Raw genomic sequence first — 22,555 nt, forward strand, 5'->3', positions numbered from 1 at the left:
TATTTTAATTATAACCGTTATGAATATACTTATTGCAAATCTAGATTTAGTTTTTACTAATTAGGCCGATAAGTTTAATTAAGCCGCTAAATCCAGCTAAGCCGCTAAATCCAAGTAAACCAATAAACCCAATAAATCCACTAAATAGGCTGCCAAACTTAATAAGTCCACTAATTAGGCTGCCAAACTCAATAAGTCCACTAATTAGGCTGCCAAACCCAATAAGTTTACCAATTAAGCCGGTAACTAAGCTGCTAAATTCAATAAGTTTATTAATTAGGCCGGTAAATTTAATAAATAGGATGATGAAAATGGATGGTAAATTAATTAGGACTAAGGACTCTTAAAGAAGAAGTAATTATAAGATTATTTGCCAATATTAAAGCATATAAGGATACATGCATTTTTTAAGGGCTGGGTATGTTGAGGGATAACTAAGCACTCCCCTCTCTTTTAATATACCACACCTTCCGTAGCCCGCCTAGCATTAGCTTCTTAAAAGACATACATATATACTCTGCGAGATACTTTAATTAAATTGGCTGTTAGCAACCCCATTTAGTTCCCTAATCTGGTTCTAGAAGCCCTTGTGTGTCTCGTTATAGGATGGGCATCTCGCCACCGAGTTACCATACTAGCCGTGCTCATGCCCTCTCTTATCTCAGCCAGAGTCGTCTCCTCACTGCCACCGAAGAAATCCACGCCATCAGTCAGCTAACCGCCGACATCCCATTCCAATCTCTTGAATGTATTGTCATCAAATAGATATGATGTCTCTGTCTTGTCCCAGGGCAGAATTAGGTCTTTATAGTTGTGTTGGGACAGCTTATTCGCCGGCAGAGCATAGGGACCCAGAATTACATCCTCAAATTCGGATAATATAGCTTGAGCTTCGGAAGCATTTGGTGTCGATTTGGGATCTGCGGGCATTCAGTATGTCGGCTTCTTCCATTCTTCAAGCAAACTCATCTATGCCAGAAAGCACTTACTGCCATGCCCGCAGTCATCAGATTCACCGAGCCGTGCTTCACCTGGCTCAGACGATCAAGGTCCTCTGCTGCACAGGTCAAGAATTCGATATCCTTCCCAGCCTTCGTGGTACCACCCATCGCTCTGGCTTTAGCAATCATCTCAATGCCGGGATCGACGCCGAACGCTGTCGTGAAGAAGGGTCCCACATCACGGATGACCTGTCCGGTGCCGGTACCAACGTCGAGGACGACATCGAAAGAGCCACCTGCTGATTGATGCAGGGATATTGTTGGCAAGCACGACCCTCGCCTTTGCCCAACTACTTTAGTTATCCCCTACGGGGCACGTAGCCTCTCAGAACTTAGACAGAACAACACCAATAAACGATTGCTTACCTATACGATTATCGTACGTATGAGAGACCTACCAACACTAATCAGTATGTTAAGTAGCTTCTTCTTGCTAATCGTTGCTTATTAGCCAAATGTTTAATTGATTAGCATCCCTCCTTTTTATAAACGTAATATCTTTTCTTTTAGGGGCGTCCTCCTCCTTTATAAGTATTATTACTTTAAGCTTTATAGCTAGTGCTATAGGATCTTAGCTGCTTAAAGCTTAAATGGCTTAAGTTTAATTAGCTAAATCTTTAATTTCTTTAAAACCCTTAAGATTATAATTATTATCCTCCCCTTAGCTTTTAATTAATATATTTATAATTAATATAATATTAATTTAAAACTTTATTTATAATATAAATTATAATTATATAGTTAAGCTATATTTTTTATTATAAATCTTAAGTTTAAAAATAACTCTTTATATAATTAAGTTAGCTTAAAAAAAGCTATTTTTAACTTAAAAACCTTTTTATAAGCTTTAATTATTATTATTTTTAAGTTATCTTTCTTAATATAATTTTAATTTAATATTTATTAATAAAGTTATAACTTATTAAATATTAAATATAAAACTTTATATAAATCTTTATTTAAATTTTATATTTTTATCTTTATAAATATTATTATTATTTAATTTATATAATAATATTAATAATTAAAGTTTATATTAAAATACATTTTAATTTTAAGATATATTATTATAAATATATTAATTTAATTTATAAAATAAAAATAATAAAACTTAACTTAATTTTTAAGTATTTTAAAGAAAGATTATATGGAATTAATTTAATTAAATTTTAATATAATAATAAATATTAAAAAGTATTTTTATTTTATTATTTAATAAATTATATAAGTTTTTAATATACTTATAAAAGTTATTAAAAATTTTTATAAATTATATTAACTTTATTAAATTTAAGTATTTATTAATAATATATTATAAAGAAAGAATTTTATATAAATTATACTTTTTATTTAATAAAGATATTTTTAAAGCAGCTTAAAATTATATTAAGTATAATATATATTTTTAATATAAGCTTTATTTTTATTTTTTTAATAATAATAATAAGTTTTATTAATTATATTAATTTTTAATAAATTATATTATTAAGTTTAAGTTTTATAATTATATATTTAAAGTTAATAATAATAATAAAAGTTATTTTAAGGATTATTTTTTTAATAATTATTATTATTTAAAGCTTATTTATAATGTTTATAAGGATTATATTTATAATTATTATAATAATATTAAAAATTATATTTAAGCTATTTATAATTATTATTTTTAAAGTTATATATAATATTTATTTATATTTAATTTTAAGGTTATTAAAATATTATAAAGCTTATTATTAATTTATTTTAATCTTTCCTTAGCTTAAGCTATAATAATTAATTATAATATTATAAATTAATTATTATATTTTATATAAATACCTTATATTTAAAGGAAAAGTTTTAAATATTACTTATATTTATATTATATAATTTTAAAAATAAATAATAAAAAGATTATTATTATAAAGATTTTATTATATATAATTTATTAAAACATTTATTAAATAAATAATTAAGTATTTTATTAATGCTTTTTATATAAAAATTATAAATTATAATTTTAAGTTAATATATTTATAATAAGCTAAATTAATTAAAGTTTAAATAAATATCTTATTAATTATATATTCTTTAATAAAAATTAATAATTGTTTAATATTATTAATTATACTTATAAGTTTTTATAATAAATATTATAAAAAGTAAGATTAAAGAAATAAAGAAATAATAATAAAATAAGTAATATTTAAAAGTAAGTTAATAATAATAATTTAATAATAAATAAATTATAATTATTAAAAGAAAAAAGTTATTAATTCTTTTAAACCTTAAAAGTTAAAGCTTTCTTTTATTATTAAGTTTTTTATATTAATTAAAAGTATTTATAACTTATATTTACTTATAATATAGCGTTATATTAACTTTAATAATTATAATAATTATAAACTTTATTTATTAATAAAATATAATTTTATTAAGTTTTATTAAATTTTTAAAAAAGTTAAAAATAAGTTTATTTTTAATAAAATATTATATATAATAAATATATATATAAATATTATAAGGAATATTATTTAATTTATTTAATTTTTATAATATTTACTTAAGGAGTTTAATAATATAAAAAGGCTTAAAAAAGTAATTATTATTATATAATATTTATTAATAAAAAAGATATAATTCTTAAATTAAGGAAATCCTTATTAAGTTATCTTTTTTATCTTATTAATTTATAATGCTTATAATTATTAATTAATATTAATAGATTTCTTATATATATAATAATTATATAAGGAAGCAATTATTTATTAATGTTGTTTTATTTAAGTTTTAAGAGGCTACGTGCCTTGTAGGGGATAATTAAAGTAGTTGGGCAAAGGAGAGGGTTGTGCTTGCATCCTTGGAATTTTATTTAAAGGCATAAATGATGGGAATTAAATGTAAATAAGTTTTTATAAAGGTATATTAATTTATTAAGAAAGTTAAGAAATATTATTAAGCCCTTAAATAAGTATATAAAATCTTATATATTAAATTATATAATAATATAAATAATAATATTATTTTATAAATAATTATAAATGTAATGGGCTTGGGCTATTGCCCAAGCCTTATATAGTGTGGCTAGATAATCCAAGGGAGCTTGGATTATTACGTACCTTTTGGCTTAGATAGCTATAAGGTTGCTAGCAAAACTAGCTTATGGGAAAAGGCGCTAGCCAGCCTGCAGCCCCTTTAGGGCCAAGCCCATAACATATAATCCAAGCTCTAGGGTCAAGGATTCAAGTCATATCTGCCGCAAGTAAATGCGGGCACCCCTTTCGTGAAGAAAAACCCTGGCTTAAAAGGCAATATCGCGGGTAAGCCTTAGGGGTAATTATACCACTATATTAAGGGGGTCCTAGGGGAAGGGGCTATGTAATGGGCTTGGGCTATTACCCAAGCCTTATATAGTGTGGCTAGATAATCCAAGGGAGCTTGGATTATTACGTACCTTTTGGCTTAGATAGCTATAAGGTTGCTAGCAAAACTAGCTTATGGGAGAAGGCGCTAGCCAGCCTGCAGCCCCTTTGGGGCCGAGCCTATAACAATAAAAGCCATTAATAATATTATTAAATTAAATAAATTAATCCTTATACTTTTAATTTTTAATATATACTTATAAATATTATATAAAGTATTATTATTACTTTTAATATAAAAGTAAATAAAAATTATTTTAAAGGCTATAAAAATATTATAAAAAACTATAGTTAAATAATAAGTATAAAATGCATTAAATATTAAGATTAAATTTATCTTTAATATAAAATACTTATTATAATATAAAGTTTATATATAAAAAGAAAGAAAAGAATAAAAGAGTTTATATAAAGTTATTATTATAAATAATTATAACATAATCTTAAATATATTAAATAAAGTTATAATATTTAAATTAATAATTATTTAATTATATTATTAAAATAATAATAAGGAAATATAATCTTTATAAATAAAAAACTTAATTATTAAACTTTAAATATAATTTATTATATAATTATTATTATTAAAAATAAAAGATTGCATTATTATATTATATATTTTAAAAAAAGAAAATAAAATTATTATAATATTAAGCTTATTATTTAAAGAATTTAATAAAATAAAAATTAATAATTTTATTATTAAAGGTATTTTTTTTAAATTAAGAAATAGTTAATAAAATAATATAATAAATATTATTTCTTTAAATTTTATATAATATAAAAAGTAAAAAATAAAATTATAAAATTATATAAGAAATCTTAATTTATTATTTAAAATTATATTATTAATAAAAAGGAATTAATTTTAATATAAAGCTTAATTATTTAAAGAATAAAGTAATAAATAATTCTTATATTTAATCTTTTATTAATTTAAGAAAAAGGCATAATTTTTATAATTTAAGATATTATTTAAGCTTATTCTTAAATAAAGTTAAAATTATATAAGATAATCCTTATAAAGTTATTAAAAAAATTAAAGAATAAATACCCTTTAAATATAATTATTTATATTATTAAACTTTTATATAATATAATAAAATTTAATATTTATTAATTTAATATATATTAAAAATATTATTAATAAAAACTTAAAATAAATTATTTTATATATAATTCTTACTTAATAATTATAAAGTTTATATAATTTTTTAAAATAATAAATATATAAATAAATAATATATTAATTTTATTTATATTAAAATTTTAAAATTAAGAAAAGATTAAAATAAAGATTATAAAATTATAAAATAAATTAAAATAAAAGTTAATATTTAAAAATTTAATAAATTATAATAAGGCTTATATAATTATAAGTATTATTAACTTAATTATTACTTATTAAAAAGAATAAGCTAATAAACTTATTTTTATTAATATAATAATTAAAAAAATACTATAAATAAAAAGCTTATAAAGTATATATAGCTTTAATTTATTAATTAAAAGCTTTATATAATCTTTTAATAATTATATAAATATAAAACTTAAAAATAAGAAATTATAAAAGCTTAAATATATGTCTTTAAATCTTAAAATAATAAAAATTTTTATATTTATAAATAAATTATTTATAAATAATTAAGATTTAATATTATAACTTAAATATATTACTATTTTTATAAATAAAGCTTATAAGGAAATTAAGGAATTTATAATAATAAGTAATATTCTTTATTAATTATTAATAAAATATAAATATATTATTTAAAGTATATTAATAATTAAAATTTATAATATAATAAATAAAGTAAATATTAAAATCTTTTTTCATTATAATAATTAAAATAATTATAAAATAATTATTATTATTAAATATACTTTTAATTATTTATATAAATTTATATACTTTATATAAATATTTTATAAAGCTAAAAATAATAAAGAAAAAACGCTTTATAATTAATATTATATTATTATAAGAGTTATATAAGATAAGAAAAATTATTAAAATAAAATAAATAAATAAAAAAGATAACCTTATTAATATAATAATAAAATTAACTTTAAATATTATATTATAAAAGCTTATTAATAATAATAAGCTTTATATATAAATAAATAAGTTAATTAAGAAACTTAAAATAACCCTTTTTTATTAAAAAAAGAGTAACTTATTATTAATATCTTTTCCTTTTAACTTTATTATTATTAATTATAAAACTTTATATTTTTTAAACTTAAATTCTTAATATAAACTTATTAACCTTTTATATTTTAATTTTTTATATTTTAATTTAAAACTTTTTAATATTTTATTATATATAAAGATAATATTATAATTATTAATATTATTAATAATTTTTATTTTAAAGTTAATTTTATTATTATTATTATCTTTTATTATTATTTATTAATAATAATATTAAAGCTAATTGTGGGAATAATGGGTGTCGTTTATATGGAGGACTGTTTGGGACTAGGCAGCTTTGGCTCGTTAGGATGCCCGGCAAGCAGCAGCCTTAGCGCTATATATAAAATAGCTAACATAGTTAAGCCTTTTACCTTCCTTTCTTCCATAATTAATAATAATTAACCATTATATTAATTAAACGTTATATTGTAATATATAACTTAGCTAATATTAATTAATAATTATAAGGGTAATTATAAATTAATAAGGCTTAAAGAAATAACTTTTTAATTATGTTAATTAGCATTATTAATATTATAAATTTATATAGCGTAGTTTATAATAATAATAATACTTAATATATAAAGAGGTAATTATTATAGCAAGAAATTATAGTAAACTCCCCTACTTTTAATATATATATATTTATTACATCTTAAATAACCTTAATAACAACTTTTAAATTTAATAGTTATAATTAAAAGAATTAAATTAATATTTATTTTTATTAATAATATATTTATTTATATTTTATTATATAAATAAATATAAAGAAAAGAATTAATTTACCTTTTAATAGCTAAGTTATAAAAGTAATCCTTAACTTTTTTATTTTCCCTTAACACCACTTATTTCCCCTTTTTATTACTTTCTTTCTTAAATTAAATATACCCTTATTATTACTTTATTAAAATAATAAGATAGCAGATATAATAAGCAATACTGCCGATTAAAATGGTTTATTAATATTAATTATAATGAATTATACTCTTATACTTAAAAGCATTATTAAAACATTTAATTCCTTAGTATAAATAAATTCCTTAGGATTTCTTAGCAATAAATAATACTTAAATATTTATATTTAAGGCTAAATTTAAGCTATGATATATATATTAAGTAATAAGGCATATAAAGCATTTATTAAGGACTTTTATAGCTAAATTAAGCCAATATTTATGTAAGTTAATAAAAACTTGCTATATATTATTAAGAAAACTTTTTAAGTTAAGGGCATTTATACTTAAAAAGTAAATACCCTAAGGGAATTAATATATATCCTTAAAATACTAAATTATCCTAAATAGCTAGTAAATTAAAAATAAGAATATTACATTATATTTAAGATTAATTAAATTTAGAATTATAATTTAAATATTTATATTATTCTTAACTTTAATTATGCCTTAATAAAAAATAAAGAATTATTTAATAATAATAATTTTTTTAATTTTAAATTACTTAAATTGCTTAGCCTATTTAATAATAACGGTAAAGGTAGTGGTAGCCCTTTAAGACCTCTTAATTTATTAAAAAGAAGTAATAATCTTTCTTTAATTAATAACTTTTATGCAATATATAATTATTATGCCCTTTTACTTTTAATAAAGATAAAGAACTTTCCACTTAACTTAAATATAATAGCTAACTTAAGTAAATATTATTATAAAGATAAAATGTTTATTAAAAAACTATATAATATTCTTAATAATAAGATTCTTTTTTTCTATAAAGCTTGCAATAACTTATAAATTTAACCTTAATAATTTAAAGCAATTCTTTTATATATACTTAAGAAATTAGCAAAAATATATTATACTTAAGTTATTAATTAAAAAAACTTATTTACTTAAATATATAAAAAACTTAAGAATTAATTTAATATAAATAATAATTATTATAATTATTTTATAAATTAAAATACTTTAACTTTCTTTACTCTTTAATAAAAAAACTTAAATAAAAGCTATATAAATATTTTTTAAATGCTTATTAATAAAATGCGGCTTTATTATAAAACATTTAAGTATATTACTTATAGGGATAGCTCTTTATAAAATATAATTTTACAAGCAATATAAAGCATTTTTAAGTTTTATTATATTATCTTAATAACATTAATAGATATTAAGTAACTATATTTTATCTTATAATAATATATTAAGGCATTAAAAGCTTAAAACCTTATATTATAATATATAATTATAAAAAATAATTAATAAGCCTATAAATAAGGCTATGCTAATAATTATAATAATTAAAATAATAATAATTTAGCTATTATGAATATTAAAAAGTAATATTATCTTAATAAGCAGTATAATAATAATAATTAACGCCTAAGGTATTCTTAATCTTTTTTTAAGGGTAATGGCTTTTAATTAAATTTTTACTTAAGCTAGCCTTATTAATTTAAAGACGGCAACTATAGTAAAGGACCTTATAAAAGTGGCTATAATGGCGGATATTAGCTTAATAAAGATAATAATGGTAATATATAATGTAGAAAAAAGAAGTATTTTATATATTATAAAGAGAAATATTGGTTAATAAATTATTTATTTAAAGATTAATAATATGTTAAAGCTATATATATTTATATATATAAGGATATTAAATAATAAGTTAATAATAATAAATTTAATATATTTCTTATTAGCTTTAAAGGTTTTAATTTTAAAGTTATTAGCATTATAATAACTTTGGTTATTAATAATAATAAAAAGGGGCATATTTATTATACCTTTTTAATAAATTAAGCCTTCCTTTATAACTTTTTTAATAATATAGGCAGCTTTAATATTTGCATTAACTTTAAAGATTGCTTAATGATAGAAATATTTATTATTTAAGATTAATACTTTTGTTAATAATATTAAGGCATTATGCTAAATATAGGTATAGTAATATTTTTAATAATTAAATATAAGTAATTTTAAGCTTTGTAACATTAAGTATTTTTTATATATTTAAACGTTATATAAGTTGGCAAAGTATAAGTATAATTTAGCTTAAGCTTACTTATTAAATTACTTAATATAATATAAGTTAATACTTTAATAGGGTTATTAATATTTTATATTATAAATAAGCTTACTTTCTTTTTTTTTTATATTTAGGATATAAATAAAAACTTTTTCTTTCTTTAAAATATTATTAATAAAGTAGTTTAATAAAAAGATAAGTATTTAAAAAAGACCTTTTTAATTACCTAGAAATAGGAATACTTATAAATTTTCTTTAATATAAGAAGTAATAATATATTAATAATGTTTTTAATAAAAATAAAGCTTTAGCAACTTTATTATAAGTTTAAATACCTTTTAATTAATTATTTTTTACGCTTTTTTATTAATGCTAATTATAATAATGTTAATTCTTTTATTTTAAAAGTAATTTTTAAGTTTTATTATTATTATTAACTTTATTTTATAATATTATAACGTTTTAAGTTTAACCTTTAAAATAATGTTAATTTTAATTATAAGATTATTATAAATATTATATATTTACTTAATTTACTTATTTTATAAGTTATTAATTTAATAATTTTTTTTAAGCTAAGTAATTTCTTATCTTTCTTTTTATAAAGGATATATAAAAGGCTATTTAATAATGCTAAATAAATATTTATTTAAGATCTTTTAACTATATTATTTATAATATTAAAACTAACTTTATCTTAGTAAAATTCCAAAATATTATATAAATTATAAGCATTATTTATAAATAAGTATTAATAAAGGTATATTAATTTATTAATAAGGTTAAAAGGTATTATGTTTTACTTTAATAAGTTTTTAATATTCTTTATGCTAAACTTTTAAAAACTTATATTAAAAAAGCTATTTTATAAATAGCTATTAAGGTAGTAAATAATATAATTAGCTTTAATAATATTGTTTTAATACTCTTTGTTTTTAGCGTATATTTAAGACTTATAAAAGATTTTATATTAACTTTCTTAACTCTTAAAAAAGCAATAGCTATTTAAAAAGTTATAAAAAAGCTATATAAGATTTATGTTAAATAATAAATTAATATAACTTTAAATACTTATAATAGCTTAAATATTATAAAAGTATTAAGTTTTTTATTATAAAGTAATATATAAGTATAGTAAGAAAAGCATAATTAATAAGGATTATATAAGTTGCTTAATATTAATAAATATAACCTTATATTAAACCTTTTAAATGGCTTAGTAATCTTTTAATTAATATTAATTTAGCCATATTATTAAGATAAAAACGGTAAAGATAATGTTTAGCTAGTTTTTAATTCAAATAATGCTTTTAATAAGCTTATTTAATTTAAACTAAATTTAATTCTGGCAATATTAAAACCATTATAACCTTAATAATATAAATAGCCTAAGGGATTAAAGAATAAGTTAAAAAAGATATATCTTATTTAGCAAAAGGTTAAAAACTATAATTTCTTTTTAAAGCTTTAATATAATAATATAATTAATACCCTAAGTAACTCATTTAAGGAGTTTAATTATAAGAAAATTATAAAATTAATTAATAATAATGTTTTTTACTTTAAATGCTTTAATTTAAAAATATATAAAAATATTTAGCTCTTTAAGTTATGTATTATTTATAAAATTAAAGGCAAGATTAAAAAGTTATATAAGAAATTATAGCTTATTATTGTTAAATATAATAATAAGGATAAGCATAATATTCTTATATAATCTTTAACTATTTAAAGAATTAGTTAAAGGCTTTTAATTGCTTTAACTTTATTCCTTTTAATATAAGGCTTTTAATTAAAGCTTTAAGATATTACTTAAGCATATTCTTAATTAAAGTTTAAGCTTAAGCAACTTATTTTATATTATTTACCCCTTAAAATTTAAAATAAATATCCTTTTAAGATTATTATGCAAGTTATTAAACCGCTTTATAACATTACTAAATTTAGTATATATTAATAAGCAACTTATTATAAGTTTTATTATAATGATTTAAATATGATTATCTTGATATATAACTTATGCCTTTTAATTATAAATTAAAGAAAGAATGTTTTTATTATTATTATTATATAAATTAATAATATTTTATTTCTTAATACTTTAGCATTTTTAAAGCTAAAAGAATAAAAAATTAAAAAAGTAAATATTTAATGCAAGTTAAAAGAAATACTTATCTTTAATAAGTTATTTATTTTTAATGGCATAATTATAAGTATTTTTAATAAAGGTACTTTATATTTTTATTAAAAAGGCTAAGGTAAAAAGATTATATTTATTAATAATAAGGTTAATAATTATGCTTAATAATATATAAAGTAATGTATATAAAGAGCATACCTTACTTTTATTTATTAACTTAAGGTAGCATTTAACTTATTAATAGCAATTTAAATTTAAAAGCCTTTTTATAAGGATTATAATAAGCTAAATCATTAGCTATAATAATAAACTAATAACTTAAAATATAAACTTTAATATATACCTTTAAATTTATCTTAAGCTAAATTAATAGTTTTTATTAATAGCTTATTTATTAATAATAAGAACCTTAGCTTATAAATTAACTTTATTATTATATTTATAAATAAGATATAAACTTAATAAGCTTTTAAGTAGAATATTAAAAGTAATATTATTTATTAATCTTTAATAAAGTATTAAAAAGTAACTTAAAGCGTTTTAGCTTTAAAAATATATAGCATGGTTAATAGCTTTAATATAGCTATAGTATTAACAGCTACTTTATGCTAAGTTATTATATATTTAAATATTATAATAATTTCTTTTATAATATGCATTAACTTATATTTCTTATATAAATGCTTAATTAAGCTTAGCATAATAAAAGAAAAGCGCTTTATAATTAATATTATAGCTTTTTAGCAGTTATATAAAAAGCATAAAATCTTTAAAATTTGTTAAATCGCTGGAAACTGCAACCTAGTTAATATCTTTATAAAGAATGCCCTTAATAGCACTTTTTAGCGCTTTATAAATATAAATAATATTATAATTAAGGTATAGGGCTATATGGATTATAGTTAAGAAAATAAGGTAATTATTTAAATGCAGTAAAAAGTTTAGAAAATTATAATGCATTAAAGCTTAAACTTAAATCATTAAAGCATAATTTAATAATTTATTAGCAAATCATGCTAATATAATCTTAAATATTATTATTATACTATATATTATAAAGTTATTATATTAATATTAATGCAATTAACTTAAGTATATATATTGCATAATTGCAAAGATAAAAAGATTGTTAAAGGTTTTTAATAAGGAATAATAAAATAACTTCTTTAACTAAAGGTAATGCATAGCAAAAGGGATAATAAAACAACTTCTTTAACCAGAGGTAATGCATAGTAAAAGTGCAAAAGTTTAGTTTACATTTATTAATTACTTGCAAATTACCTTATAATATAATGCAATTAGCTAACTTTAAATTATATTCCTTTTAAGGGCAAACCTTATATTTAAGATTTTTATAATAATGCTTATGCATTAAGGGTTTAAGTAATAAGGGTTATTATTATCCCATAAGCATTTAAGTTGCTAGCTTATATTTAATGGGCATTTTTAATTAAATTTCGTAATTTAATATTTATATATTAAAATTAAAAGTATTATTATTTATTAACTTAATTAATAATCTTTATTTTATATCTTACTTTCCCTTTATTTAAATACCTTATTTATTAATCCTTATAACTTATTAACTTTATTTACTTAACCCTTATTTTAACAACTTATCTTTTAATTATACTCCTTAATTTCTTTATTTAATAAGCGGCATTAAGCATGGCAAAGCTTGGGCTAAGCTAAAATGAAAAGTTTTAATTATTTAAAGATTAAATAATTATATTAATAGTTTAAGGGTTTAATTTAATTCTTATTTAACTTAAGCACTATAGGCAATAAAAGTATAAATTTATAAAATGCATTATAAATAAAATATTTATATAATAATTATAACCTTTTAAACTTTTTAACTTTATATAATTAAAATATTTTAATATATATGCATACTTAATTAACCTTTTCCTATTAATTACATACTTTAATAAACTAACCAACCTTTAACCCCTTAATAATAACTTAAGCCTTTTTATATATCTGCTTTTTATAGCAATATAACATAGCAAAATAATAATATATTTGCAATTTAACTTATATATATAATTAATTAAGTACTTTTTAACCTTAAGTTTAATTTAACTTAATACCTTTCTTTCTTTTATACTTTTTAAAAGTAATATGCATTTATAAAATAAAGACTATTAGTATAGGAATAATAGGTATTATTTATATAAAGGATTGTTTAAGACTAAGCAGCTTTAGCCCATTAGGATGCTTGGCAGGCAATAGCCTTAGCGCTGCATATAAAATAGTTAGCACAGTTAGGCCTTTTGCCTTCCTTCCTTTCATAATTAATAATGATTAACCACTATACCAATTAAACGTTGTATTGCAATATGTGACCTAGCCAACATTAATTTTTATTAAATTTATTTATAACTTATTAACTTTTTTTTATAATTATAAAATAAATTAATAATTATTATAAAGTTTTATATTAAAAATATTTATTTTAATTATTAAATTTTTATAAAAGTTTTTTTTTTTATTATAATAAAAAATATTAATAATAACTTATAAGAATTATTTAATATTTTTATTAATATACCTTATAAAAATAATAATAATAAGTAAAACTATTTAATAAATATTATATTTATTACTTATATTAAAGATATACTTAATATAATTATTATTATAATTATTATTAATATAATTAATATTAAAAATAGCTTTATTATAATCCTTAAATAAAATTAAAACTTTTTTATAAATATTATAATTATAATTTTAATAAATAATAAAATAAAGATTATAATTATTATTAAGGTTATAAAAAGGGTTAAAGTTATTTTAAATAATAAAAATAAAAATAAGCTTATTAATTCTTTTAATAAAATTATTATTAATAATGTTTATTTATATTGGTTTGGCTTTTATATAAATGATAAATAAATAAAGTATGTAATTAATTTAGCTATAATATAAAGGGTAAGTTGCAGTAAAGCTGCAGCTTTCCTTTATTTAGCTATAAGCTAGCTATAATAATTTATATGCAAGGTATATAATCATTAATTAGCAGCTAGCTAGCATTAATTAACAGCTGTTATTAATAAGATTAGTTTAAACCTTGCATCTTTAAATTTATATATTGCTTATAACATACTTACTATATAGGCATATTATATATAATGCTTATATATATTATTCCTATATTAGCAGTCTTTTATATATATATATACATATGCTTTAAAATTATGTTTTCCTTTAAATTATTGCTTAGCTAATTAAATCGCTTAATTAACATAAATATCTTATCTTTTAAGGGGTTATAATGAGTTAAATACCTTATAATTATTACTTTAATAAGTTAAGTATAAGTATTTAAATATAAGTATGCTTAAATAATTTAAATGCTTAAATTACTTAAATTACTTAATTAAATTATTTATTTAGCAATACTTTAAAGCTTTAAAGTATTTAAATGCCATGCTTTAATTAATTAATTATTACTTTAATAGCTTCTTTCTCATGGCTAATGCTAAACGCCACTCTTACTTAATAGCAATCGCCACTCTCTTAATAGCAAGGCTACTTTTACTTAATAACAGGGCCACTTTTGCTTAATAACAAAGCTACTCTTACTTAATGATAAGGCTACTTTTACTTAATAATAAGCGCTACTTTTACTTAATAGCAAGGCATTATTATTATTAAGGTTATTATTATTAAGGTAAATCTTATAATAATTAATTATAAGGCAAAGGGGAAGGAGAAAAAAAACATTTTTTTATTATGCTTATAAGCTAATAATTAGCTTTTAAATTATTTATTCATAAGTAGTGGCGCTTAAATGTTATTATTGCTTAGCAAACTAACTTATATTAATTTTAGGGTAATTTATGCTTAAGATCTTATTAAAGGGCGTTAATAAGAAGGGCATTAAAAAGAAGGAAGGTTATACTTATTAATTAAATATTAATTATTATTAAAAAGTAAATATTTTAAAGATTTAATTAAGTTGTTTATATGGCTAAATTAATAATAAATATTAACTATTCTTTTTAATGATTTTAAGTTAATTAAGTAAATAAAATAATTGCATTAATAGCTTGTTTGCTAATTAATACTTTAAAGTATTTAATTAAGGGTATTAATTAAGTATATAAATTGCTTAAAAGAAATGTTATTTATTAATACTTTAAAATATTTAAGCGCCTTATGCTTTATTAAGTGCTTAGCGAGGTTTTTAAAGGGTTATAAGCCCTAAAGGTATTGCATAAGTGCCCTAAAAGGCGTTAATTGCAAATAAGGGCTTCTTAAGAGTGCCAAGCAAGGGCTTTTTAAGGGTGCTAAGCGAGGGCTTCTTAAGGGTGCTAAGCAAGGGCTTCTTAAGGGTATTGCAAGGGAGGCTTTTTAATATAAGGATATTGTAAAAGGGCTTTTAATAAGCTAGGAAGGTTATAATGGCTTAAAAATATTGTGAGAAAATATTTAATATAGTGTTTTTAAGCATGCTTAACTAAGGAGTTAAAAGAAGTTAGCGAAAATAAATGCTAATATATATTTCTGCTTAAGGCTAGCTATTAACCTTAAAAGCTATTATTATTAACTTTGCTTAAGGCATAATAAATGCATATATATTAAGGGTAAGGGAGTTTGCTATAATTTCTTACTATAATAATTACCTCTTTATATATTAAGTATTTATTAATATTATAAACCACGCTATATAAATTCGCAATATGCAATAATTATTAATTAATATAATTGCTTTTAATTAGCTATTTAAGGCCATTGTTAACTAAGAAAAGATACCCGTGGTTTGCTATTAGCAATAAAGTTAAACTGCTATTAAAGCAAGGCTATCTCTTTAAACCTAACTATTTATAATTACCCTAGCAATTATTAATTAATATTGGTTTAGCTTTCGTATAAATGATAAATAAATAAAGTATGTAATTAATTTGGCTATGGTATAAAGAGTAGGTTGCAGCAAAGCTATAGCCTTTCCCCGTTTAGCTATAGGCTAGCTATGGTAATCCGTGTGCAGGGCATATAACTGCCAGCTAATAGCTAGCTAGCACCGGCTGGCAGCTGCTATTAATAAGATTAGTTTAAACCTTGTACCTCCAAATCTATGCATTACCTGCAGCGCACCTACTGCATGGGCACGCTGCATATAATGCCCATATATACTATTCCCACAATTTAATAAATATTAATATAAATATTAATAATAATAATCTTTATTTATTTAATATTAATAATAATTTAATAATTGTTAATAATAAAGATAATTAAAATTAAGTTAATAAAATCTTAATAAAGATTATAAAAATTATTAATAACTTTATTATTATATAAGATATTAAAAAAAATAAGCTGCTTATTAAAATTAATAAGCTAAAAGTTATAATTATAGCTTAAGTTAAAGTAGTTTTTTTAAATAATATTATTATAATAATTATTATTTAAATTATTAATAACTTTTAATATTAAAATAAATAAATATTTTTTAATAATATAATTAAAAAGTTATATATTTATATTATTATATTAAAACTTTTAATATACAATTATATAATACTTTTAATAATAAATATTATTAAAATAATTATTATTTTAAATATTAAATTATTATAATTTTTATAATAAAACATTTAATAAGAATTTTAATTTTAAATATTTTTTATATATATTAAATTATAAAAATTAAGTTATTAAAAAGCTAAATTATTATATTAACTTAAATTTAAAACTTTTTATATTAAATTATTAATAAGTATATATAAAGCTTATATATAAAGAAATTTATTAAGAAATATATATTATTATTTAAGTAATTTAAATAAAAAATAATAAAGAAATTATAAAAAATAATAAAAGGTAAAAAAAGAAATTAATAAATAAATAAGTTATTTATAAAACTTAATTTTAAAAAGATAAATAATAATTAAAAAAAATTAATTTAAAATAATATTAATTATATTTTAATAATAAAATAAGGATAATTTTAATAATATTCTTATTACAAAAATATATTGTCACGAAAGGGAATATAGAGACAAGGCAGCTGTCCTTAATACGTTAATTTAGATTAAGACGGCGCTACCTTTTATGTAAGGAAGAAGTCTTATGGAAATCGCAAGGCAAGGGTTTTATGCCTGAGGGGTATGGGGCCCAGAGCCCCAGTGAATGCCTGCAGTTAATAGGGTCCTTCACCCATACACCCACTCACATATATAATAAAAATAAATATAAGTTAAAGAATTTAATATTAACTTTATAAATATTAATTTTCGTTATAAAAAAAGCTAAAATTAAAGTTTTTATAAAAAAGTTAATAATTTTTATAAAAAAATAACCTTAAAAGCTAAATATTAAAAATAATAAGCTTTTATTTAAGATTAATAAATATAATATTTAAAATTTAAGGAATAATATAATAATAAAAGTTATATAAATTTATTTTAAAATTTATAATAAGCTATAATTTTAAGTTACTTGAATAATACTTATAATAAAGATTATATATATTTAATATATAATAAATTATTATTTTAAATTAATTATAATAAAAATTATATATACTTATTAAAAAAAGAGAAAACTATAAGTATTAATAAATATAACCCTTGCCTTTACTTAATTACTTTAGTTATTCCCTATAAGGCACATAGCCTCTCAGAACTTAAATAGAACAATACCAATAAACAATTGCTTCCCCATACGATTATCATACGTACGAGAGACCTACCAACAGATATCACTTGCTCGATCAGTGTGTTCTTACAACCCCCCTCGCTGTGCAGCATAGGCAGCAGCTTGCGCAGAGCTATACGATCTGAACGTTGGGTCGGACATCCCGGGGCTCTCGTCCTTGCTGGGCCCAAGTGCTGAAGTGTGAGAAGACATGTAGCACCTAATTGACCTTGACAAACTGTTCTGAATGACGCAACAGGTTCTGAAGATATCCTTTGAAGTGATTTGTAGCGACTCATCTAATCGGTCTGAACCCTTGAGCGCTGCTGCCTATCAGCATTGCCGGAGATGGTCTCCGTGATCTGGTGAGTCACTCCTGCAACTAGACTCGGACTGAACTGCCGGAGGCCGATAATCGCAAGAACTACGTTCTGACTCTTGAGTATCTGACCTTTCGCTCAACTCAGGTTGTCAACAGATAGGCTTTCTTTTTTTCCAGGGGAAGAGGCTTATGTTGAAGGGTGTAAGTGGTACTGCAGCCAAATAGCAGTTGGCGGCTCGAACCGCTGCATTGCAAACCTTGAACGTATTTATGTGACTAGACTTCCACATCTATTTAGATTGACGATAACGATCGGCTACCTCACAATCACCTCATTCGATTCAGAAATATCCTCATACCCCTCGAACTGGTCTTTTTACAACGGAAATTTGTTCGCCTAACCGAAAGTGTATACAAACTTCATTGTTTGTCTGTCACAAAACTCCGATCACGAAGTGTTCGTAACAGTCTCTCTGAATATCGGCTGCTAATCTAAGAATTTTGATAAAAACAAGCAGGGCGAGGTTTTTCTCGAGCAGGGCGTCCTTGGATTCGAAGACATTCCCAAATTCTGTGACCGCCGAGAAGGCCTCTCGGCCCAGTTTGTTGGCAAACTCAGAAAGTGAGCGATGAGTGAGCTTGCGTTGCGTTAACAGCTCATCGTATAGCTGAATATCTGGACAGCGGTGGTTGCTGTAGTTCTCCAATTGATAAAATTAGCGCGGTTAATGCCAGCATGTAGCATGGTCGTGGATACTCCAGAGAATCAACCCCGAGCAGGGACGAGGATGAGGATAGGACGGCGAGGTGCCCGTAGCTAGGATACATGGTAGCTACGAGACTCAACATCAAGCCATCCGCCAAGGTAGATGCGGGCTGGGTTCCTAGCACTTACTCATTTCGACTCCGAATGACTGGATAGCCAAGAATGACCGCACCGCTGATCGGCACCGCGCTTGTCGCCGGTCTGCCTTGCTGGTCTTGTCAGCTCCAGGGATATGACAGGATACCCGTGCGGCTTTCGCCCGTAGCGTAATACGAAACACGGTGGCCTATCAGCAACCACGGCCCAGCGCCTTAGTTCAGCTGACTTGCAGCGAAGCTGTCTCGAGATTGGCGTCTCAAGGGAGCAGATCAAAAGAATCTCGTGGTTCTCCCAAGTTCCGCCTAGTGGCGGTCGTCAAAGAGGGTTCCGTTGCCTATAAAAGCCTGAGCGCAATACAAGCCTTCCGTCACCTTCGACGTTTACGTATGCACCTGTATTCTCTAGCTCACTGCCCTTCAGCTTCCATTATACGACTGCATATCAAGTACTTCTTCCAAATATCCCCATAGTCTTCGAACACAATGGCATATGCCTCGAGCGCCAATCCGCAGACAGTGTCTGCCAAGAAGCCCAAATATGACACAACGGATATGGAATGTTGTACGTATAGGCCTTCCGAGTGAAGACAACTTCGGTCTCCCTTGATATGAATTTTTAGCCAGTGCAGGCTCCACAGGGCATTTTGACTAACGTGTCGTAGATACCGAGACCAACGGGGTCATTACTACTACAATGTTTGACGTCCCCGGGGTAAGCAACGCTCTGATGTCATTACCTTGGCTCATATACCGTCTCTCGGAACACCGTGCTTGTTGGTCCCTCCAAAGAAAACATAAAATTGACCAAGTTCGTCAGTATCGTGTCGTGAGAGTCCTAGGAACTGTTTACGGAATGACAGTACGCACTAGGAACTGGGCTGCAGGCATCGGCATGGGGCTGAAAAGCATGGTGGGCGGCGAGCTGAAGTGGTTCACAAACATGGTGAGTGGTCTCCCAGCCCGAGATCTGCTCTACATCACAGGGGCTAATACCTTGTGCTCAGATGTATTCCGCTCGTAACGAAGCGGTCTCTCGCGTGGTAGATGAGTGCCAGAAGCGGCAGGGCAATGCAATCATCGCAATGCGCTTCGACGTCGCTGATTTGGCTGGATTCACGCAAGTTTGCGCATATGGAACCGCGGCCTTGGTAGAGAAGGTTGACGCGAACGCTGCTGAGGCCCCACAGCTGGCGAAGACCACCTGATTTGGTATTCGGACCCAGATCTTGGAAGAAAACTCGAAAGATGAGCAGGAAAGCGTCGATTTCGTGTTGGTGATTTTAGACTGATTTCGGAACTGAGTCTCCAAATATGAGGAACGTGTAAGTGAATGCTAATGCTCCATATTGCCCCTTCGATACCAAAAACAAATGTTGAACAATTAAATGACGCATTAATGATCGATCCCCTACGCGTGTTTGGATGTACAGTGATTCCTCGAGAGATTGGCGCCTTCGTGAGAGTTGAAATCCATCCTTCTGCGCATATCCCATGAGCGGCTCCTGTTATGAGTCGAGCCCTCTCTCTTTCATCCCTTTGATATCAGAACGAGCTGTTGTTTCGTCGACAAATGGATACCAGAGAGTTGTGTGACTGATGCATTGTCCCGATTTCTTATGTCATGCTGTGACGGAGTTGACCTTGCGTAAAAGCGTTCCCGGTTGTTCTATTTGTGTCGAGCTGCCCTTGAAAGGGGATTTAATCGCTTGAAAAAGCTCGGTCGCTGTGACAATCGAGCTTCTGGGATGGTATCTAGATTTTGAATGAATTTGTAAGTGTGTGTGAACAAGTTAAATTATGTTTGCATAAATTGTCTTGCCCACCTAACAAAATCGAGCACCGACACGGACATGAAAGATGGAGGGTCTTACCTTTCAAAGAATACTCGGAGTCTGTACTATATCCACTTTCATCTTTGCTCGAGTGTATTTGCTTGGCAGGCGTTTGACGTTTCTGATTTGAAGCCCAGGTTGGAAAGACGAAGGTGGTCGATGGTTTGCTATCTTTCATGGCAGCCATGATGAAGCCAATTTCCATGCTAGTGTTCGCCATTTTCAAAGAGCCGCTTTGGTGTCGGGTAAAGGAGCGAATTAATTATTCTTTAGAAAGGAACAGGCTCAGAAGTTGAGAAGAGATCCGAATATTGGTTGGAGTTCACAGATGGAAGCCGAAGCATATATACCCATTCGCTCCTTTTCACCATGCGCGTCTTCAAATCGAGTCATCGAGCACCGTCTCGCAAGTCCGAGACCGCTTTTCACGGTGTCCAGTCATACTTTTCCCTAGCTTCTTCTTAGTCCGCTGCACGCCGGTGGTGAAAACCACTACCCGCGCCCTGTGTTGACATGATGGCAAGAAGCAGGTGAGAGCCGAGCACCGAGCGCCGGGAGCGCTCCCGATTTGCTCAACCGCAAAGGTCCTGAGTTCGGCTTGGCGCAGGCACTAAATGTCAGTGTCGTGGTTCGGCTTGCCATATGACACAAGACTGTTCGCTGCTGCAAAGAGGAAATTCTTTTTTGAGTAAACAGTGATCTTAGGCTCTGACAGCGGCGATGTTAATTGGGCGGGCGGTTGTCAGAGTCTCATATATTGCAGGAGCGAGCGCTCACATGAGACCATCACTGGCATAGTTAGCAGCCCACCCCAGTCAGTTCACTTGAAGAACATGCCTGAGACTATGGGTTTGTCGTTCGCAGAAGATCACGTCCTATGTGACTATGGTTGAAAATTTCTGAGCATATAATTAAATCAGTTGTGCCTAGCAATATTATGATTGTCTGCTTGGGCGGTCTTACTCGTGGTTCTTTCCACCCTGTGATGGAAGTGATGTTGGGTTTTACGATTCATGACAATCACACTGAGCCTCATGGTCCCTCCGAGGCCAGTCTACTTCCTCTTGTTTGACTGTGACGATAGGAATGTGCCTCGTGCATACGCCATGTGAGTGTCTACACGGCAAGTGACTTGACAACGGTCAAACACCCTGGGAAA

At 24.1% G+C, this 22,555-nt stretch overlaps 2 protein-coding genes across 2 annotated transcripts; one reads left to right on the forward strand and one right to left on the reverse strand.

Annotated features, from left to right (window-relative positions):
• Positions 1-857: 857 nt before the first annotated feature.
• INS49_011417 (uncharacterized protein) lies at positions 858-1,109 on the reverse strand (the record flags this gene model as incomplete). Its single annotated transcript, XM_043172134.1, has 2 exons — positions 858-920; positions 990-1,109. The coding sequence occupies 2 exons, from the start codon at positions 1,107-1,109 to the stop codon at positions 858-860; spliced, it is 183 nt and encodes a 60-aa protein (XP_043023879.1).
• Positions 1,110-20,047: 18,938 nt separating this feature from the next.
• On the forward strand, positions 20,048-20,769 carry INS49_011418 (uncharacterized protein; the record flags this gene model as incomplete). Its single annotated transcript, XM_043172135.1, has 4 exons — positions 20,048-20,126; positions 20,227-20,276; positions 20,382-20,507; positions 20,569-20,769. The coding sequence occupies 4 exons, from the start codon at positions 20,048-20,050 to the stop codon at positions 20,767-20,769; spliced, it is 456 nt and encodes a 151-aa protein (XP_043023880.1).
• Positions 20,770-22,555: the final 1,786 nt, after the last annotated feature.

Source organism: Diaporthe citri (genome assembly GCF_014595645.1).
Source record: "Diaporthe citri strain NFHF-8-4 chromosome Unknown scaffold_5, whole genome shotgun sequence".
Taxonomy (NCBI): domain Eukaryota; kingdom Fungi; phylum Ascomycota; class Sordariomycetes; order Diaporthales; family Diaporthaceae; genus Diaporthe; species Diaporthe citri.